This window comes from Glycine max, chromosome 4, assembly GCF_000004515.6.
Source record: "Glycine max cultivar Williams 82 chromosome 4, Glycine_max_v4.0, whole genome shotgun sequence".
NCBI lineage: Eukaryota > Viridiplantae > Streptophyta > Magnoliopsida > Fabales > Fabaceae > Glycine > Glycine max.
This window is the reverse complement of record NC_016091.4, coordinates 831,444-837,542: the sequence shown is the minus strand read 5'-3', so window position 1 is coordinate 837,542 and position 6,099 is coordinate 831,444. Positions and strand designations below refer to the sequence as shown.

The window sequence follows — 6,099 nt, the reverse complement described above, 5'->3', positions numbered from 1 at the left end:
TCATGACATATATTTTTCCCTTTCACTTTAACTGGTATTCCTAATAACTGCCCCCAAAATAGAATATTAAAATCTTGCTTTCTTTCCTAAAATCATTGAATAAAAGAGCATATAATATTAACGTTATCAATTGCGTCTAAAGTAATACCTTAATCAATGTATTGACAACATCAATAAAAAAGGAAGACTTCATCTAGCCAACAACTCTATTAGTAATTTTTATTTTATTCATGAAAATTAAAGCCAATGTCTGGGTTTTATGATAGCTTATTCTTCGTATTTAACCAACTGAATTAGGCTCTCCCTTGACACAACTACCTATCAATATTTTACCAACCGAATGTGCTTTGATATATCTATTCTAAGATCAGCAAGTTTGTATGCCACAGCTTTACGATAGCTTACAAATAAATGATCGGCCTAGACACCAAAACACCTTAGCAAGATATTTCTTCTGTCCCACCCCGCAAATAGATTCTAATTAGGACATTGCCTTTAGAGAGTAACTGCTACCAACTAGGAAGCCGTCACACTAGGAAAAATAAAAGATAGAGCAACATCTACTTTTTGAACAAAGCAGATCTACGGAAACCAGAGGAGAAGGTTAGTAGGCAAATCCTAATCGGGCACATGAATCGGTTAGGCATTAATCAGGTTTTAGCACTACTGAGAAAATACTCAGCACAAGTAAACGAGAGATAGGAGGGGAAAAAGCTTTTCGACTAACAAAGGCAAACAAATTGTAACAAGGATAGATGAAGGTATGACCATAACAAAAGCAAAAAGGCTCGTGTTTTACAAGCCAGCAAAGATAGCATTCTGAATATACACACGTTGAAACAATTCTCCATTATGTTTACTCGTATACTGAAAATCAGTGGTCAGAGTTACATCATGCGCAAGGTTAACATTCCTTAAGAACAACCTGCACTTTGAGACATCCTCTGCAGAATCTCTTTCCCATTCATAAATCTCACCAGCAAAACTTCTTTTTCTGATAAAAACACAGGAAACAGAAAGATGAAAATTTTGATGCATGTCAAGGTTTTAACTTTATTCAAAAGATAGACTTGCCAACTTACCCGCAACTTGGCTTCTTCTTGTCTGTCAATGTAAGCAAGCAGCTCTTCTTGCCTCATTAATGCATCATATAGAGCCTATGCAGAATTCATCAAATCCAAATGTTAGAGTTAGGGGCTCAGGTAAGCAATCAATGAGACACTCTATTCTTCATATCTCCACCCTATACTATGCCATTTCGGAATGCACAAACAAACCTCGATTCCATGCAGATGTTAATTTATTTTCTATGCCGTAATGTAAGTCAGAGTCATGAAGCAATGGCATGTTTTTAGTTTTAAACTTAAAGATGATAATAATAATAATAATAAATAAAAGAGGAAAAAGAAGAAATGGATATATCTCAATGCTTTACACATGTACTCCATAAATATATAGAGCATTGGCATGACAGCATAATCTTCAAATCTATGAAGCACAGACACTTCAACCCCTTGTCATGTCCGGTGTCCGACACGCGTCTATGTCAATGTCCGACACCGACACAACACCCGTACTACGTTCTATATTTTGGACATTACAGGTGTCCACGTATCCGTGTCCGGTGTCCGTGCTTCATAGCTTCAAATAGTAACTAAAATATCATAAGCATCCTACCTTTTTAGTAGCAATTAACTCAGCTTCCAAAGCATCCACCCGGCATACAGCAGCATTCAACAATTCCTCTTTCTCATAAGGCATCTCAGATGGCTTAGATTGGAGTGTGTCAACCTTCTCTTCAAGCTCACCTAACCTTTTCAGCATGGAGGGAAGGAGATTTTCCTCTGTACATGATGGAGTTGATGAAGGAGGAAGAACTTCCATGTTTGTTGTATCAGGAGGTGGTTTTGAAGTACTCTTATCATCATTGGAAGATAATGCTGGAAATTTCTTGGTCACAGGGTATGCAACTTGGCGTAAGAGAGTTAATACAGTCAAGAAGAAGATAGACAGTGCTACCCACATCCGAGCTTGAATCCCTTCAGGAGTTTTCTGAGTGTCAGGAGGAGGTGCTCCTGTATTGAAATTCAATTTAATTATTCCGGAGAAAATTGCATCAAACAATTCAAATCAAGTTGCACTGTTAAGCAACAAAAATCAACTTAGATACAGGTCCTAGGAATTGTTTAAATCTTTATATGACTCTAACAGACCTATCACAAGCCTTTTGACTTTTAAGTCTAGACAAAGTCAGGATACTATGTCAAGGATCCATAGTTGTCAATCCCAGGGCAGAGACCCCAAAAACTCTAGCATGAGCACGAATAGCAAGGTGACTGTTACTGAAGATTAAGCGTACAACATAAATAATGTATACCTACACATATAAATAGTAAAAAATAAACAAAAAAAATCCCAAAATTAAAGACATGTTCTTCAACAATTGAAAGTTATAGTGACATAGTCTAGACTCACAATCACCATAAATCTAAGGCATAACTAATAAGTCAATGACAACCAAAGTCAAGGAGCATAAAGCCTATCAAAATACCATAGCTTTAGAAGCATTTGTGCAACTGGGTAAATTTTCAATGAATAAGCAAATAATGAGAGGATTCATCAAAAGAGTACATCAATAAATACTAGGCCATAAGTCACTAACCTTTAGAGGTGTAAGACCTCTGTAGAGATGCTTGCTTCTTCCAACCAGCATCAACAGGTATGTCTACCATTGGAACATATTCATCATACCCAGACAAGTTGCTGGCATAGCTTGTTTTTCCTACTATCTTAGCCTGACAAAGAACACAAATGCGAACAACTTTTATATTTGGGACAGAATGGGCCAAATCCTATAAACAGGTTCCTTAACATTTTATTTTGATCATCTTCGTGATATTTTCAAGTATTACAGAACGATTCTAATTATTGTATATTTATATGAATACAATACACAATATAATATGTGCAAGAATTACGAAATAAAACTTTATTGGCATTTTAATGTTACTATGTTAACAAGGAGTGTTCATAAACTGATCCAATTTAGTGCAAACCAAATAAATCAAAAACCCAAAAAAAGAAAAATATATATAGAGAGAGAGAGAGTAATTGGCTTATGAAATAATATTTTTTATGCTTCAAATTAGTTTTTATTATACTTATTGTGTATTTCTGGATTTATTTACTACTTCCCAAAAAAGTATAAATACAACAAAACTAATCCAATCAAAACTGCTTTTGATCAGATTAGTTGGATCAGATCTGAATTTAAAACGAAATTGATAGGATGGTAAAATAAGAACATTGATGGGATTGGGTCAATTACTTTTCCTCTCAAAACCGATCCAATCAAATCCACAAACACTCCTAATTTAACTAGGCAGGAGAGTGTGCACACAATAAGAGAATCATAGCAACTTCTCTAATAAGTTAAAACTCACTTCCTCATGAACAGGGGTCAACGTAAGGTGTGAATAACTCTTCATCGCTTTTGGAGAGGATATATCTTCGGCTTCTGACCCTGATTCAGCAGTGGATGTATCACTGCCTTTTACCTGTTAGGTAAAGGTAATAAAATTAAATATGATAAATGATGAATAGAACATTCAGGAAAAGGTATGAAGGGATTAAATTTGGTTCCATCCAAAAATGAAGTACCATCGGGTATCCTGGCTTGGCATACACAATAACCTTTCTTTCATTGTTAAGAACTTTTACAACTTGTTTTGACCGCCATGCTCCACCAGTGAGAACCATCTGTGGAAAATTCACATGCAATCAACTGTCAGCCTATTACAACTCAAACTGACATAGTATAACTATAAAATATCAACCAAGAACAGCATATAACCTTGAATATATCAGGGTTTTTCCAGGGGCCTTTATCAGATCTAAGGCAACCTCCCTGATCTTCACAAGTGCAGGTACCTCCCAGAAATTCTGGCAACTCACTTCATCATGTGCACAATTATATATTAGGCATTTAGAAGGATCATGTAAATTTTAGCAGTGCAAAAAATTACGAAGCATTAGTCAATGGAAAAGAAAAACATAATAACATGTAGAGATTAATATAAACATATAAAAAATGGAGCCATTAAGTACCTGGCATCTATAACTTCAAGCAATTTGCTTTGATACTTGTTTCCAAGAACCTGAGTAATGTTTCCAAAGAAGCATCAAGCAGTTTCAGCAGTCTTAAACCATCATTAAACAGATCATTAAATAGCTAGAAGAGGGTATTTATACATACATGAATCTTAGAAGTTGTTTTGGGATCGAGAAAAGACTTGACAGTGTTCCACAACAGCCTAAATCCAGGCCCAGCATTTATAATAAACATTTGGCAAAGAGTCTGTATCATTAATAAAAGAATCATCAGTCCACTGTTACCATAGTATATCATCTTTCGAATTTGCAATAACTGACAAAACCAGCATTCCAAAAGAAAATAGCAATTAATTACACGTGACAGGGAACAAGACAACACACCTCAGGGTAATTATCACCATCAATCTTCTGCAATCGGGTAATAAGTTCCCGGGCAGACTTTGTAAAGTTCTTAAGGCCCTGATGATGTCAATTATACAACAAAAATGTTACTTGTATGTTATATAACTTTAGTTTACAGTAGTCAACGCAAAGATGAAAAATTAGAGGTAACATAATACCACTCCGTGAACATCTAAGATTGTGGTGCTGGAATCAATGTGCCTCTTGGCAGCAATAGAGCAAGCAGGAAACTTGATTGCAAAAGCTTTCTCAAACTCCTGCACATGGTACTTCACATATCTATCCAAAGTTGTAACTTGCATAAGTTTGTTAGGATCGACCTTTCCAAGTCTTTCAATATAAACAGGCCTTCCCTCCTTGTCGACGCCATGATGGCCATGTGGATAATACTTCACGACTTCATCTAACTCCTTGAACTCAAAATCCTGATGAAAACATGAAACAGTAGGTAAGCCAATCAATCAATGAAAAGCATGTCGTGTTCCTTGTACTCAAACCTGCCAAAGCAGAAGCCAAATAAATGTCCCAAATTCCAACTGCATTTACCTGCACAATAGTATCAGCACCAAACTCCTTCCTCCATTGTAGCATGTCAGTCCACATATGCTTTGCCTTTTCAATATCAAACTTCCTCGCTTTCAAAAATCTTTAAAATCAATAATTAAGAAATTCCAGGTATAAGTTCATTCGTCCAAAATCATAAGTAATATAACACCAAAATAGGGTTCCATTCTTAATTTTTTTCAAGAACATTAGCATGTGCACACAGCACTACACATCAAGGTTTTAATAATCGGTCCATTTCGGCCATAAGTCAAGGTTTTTGGAGTATTCACAACCACAATTGTGGCCGCATCAGCCCCAATTGTCCCCAATTTCCCACAATATCAAGGAATGTAACGAAATTGAGACTACGGACGGCAATTTAAAACCTTGGTACATGTAATACCTTTTTTGCTACTGAAATTCTTGTGGGGGAGGTTGTTACCTTAACATCATATGGTAATCATCAAAGGCTTCGGGGAGCAATTCGTCCATGATCAAGGATTGGCGAAAGGCGTCGACAGCCTGGAGCTCCTCGAAATCGCGAACGTCCTCAATTGAAACGGAGCTAACACGGCCATCGCTTTTCCTCCTGCTACTCTTCTTTCTAAGAGTGTGTTTGAATTTGGAGGATGCATTAAGTGCCTTCTTTTTGAGAGATCCAATTCTGGTCCTCCTTTCATCCTCGGAGTTCTCGAAGTCAGATCTCCTCTCCTTCTTCTCGTCACTGCCCGAAAACCCCTCAAAGCCTGCCAAAATCCAGAATCAATCAATCAATCAATCAAACCACAAGATTGTGGTGTCACAACAGTTAAGGAAGAGGGACTCACAAGGTCTGGCAAAACGATCGAGGGGACCGGACATTGTGGTTGCGATGATCAATTGCGAGACAAACACATAAAGGAGTCAGAAACCCTAAGAATCGATTCCAAGGTACGTGAATTGAATTGGGTGAGATGAGATGATAATAATTAAAATAAATAAATAATCGGCGTTACAGCTAGAGACAGGAAAGGGAAAGAGAGCGCGTGGGATTGTTGT

At 36.8% G+C, this 6,099-nt stretch overlaps 1 protein-coding gene across 1 annotated transcript; it reads right to left on the bottom strand.

Annotated features, from left to right (window-relative positions):
- Positions 1 to 699: 699 nt before the first annotated feature.
- On the bottom strand, positions 700 to 6,099 carry LOC100783495 (phosphatidylinositol/phosphatidylcholine transfer protein SFH6). The gene is made up of 14 exons (XM_003522850.4): positions 5,889 to 6,099; positions 5,504 to 5,807; positions 5,062 to 5,161; positions 4,674 to 4,940; positions 4,495 to 4,572; positions 4,256 to 4,357; positions 4,108 to 4,157; positions 3,854 to 3,953; positions 3,661 to 3,759; positions 3,444 to 3,557; positions 2,663 to 2,795; positions 1,678 to 2,075; positions 1,083 to 1,157; positions 700 to 994 (listed from the first exon to the last, which is right to left on the bottom strand). Exons 1-14 carry the CDS (start codon positions 5,920 to 5,922, stop codon positions 974 to 976), a joined length of 1,875 nt encoding a protein of 624 aa, XP_003522898.1. The 5' UTR covers positions 5,923 to 6,099; the 3' UTR covers positions 700 to 973.

Coding starts and splice junctions, on each gene's coding strand:
- LOC100783495 (XM_003522850.4), bottom strand. CDS start 5,922: ATGTCCGGTCCCCTCGATCGTTTTGCCAGACCTT. Junction 5,808..5,888: donor CGATCGTTTTGCCAGACCTT/GTGAGTCCCTCT, acceptor GGATTTTGGCAG/GCTTTGAGGGGTTTTCGGGC. Junction 4,358..4,494: donor ATGGTGATAATTACCCTGAG/GTGTGTTGTCTT, acceptor TTAATGATACAG/ACTCTTTGCCAAATGTTTAT.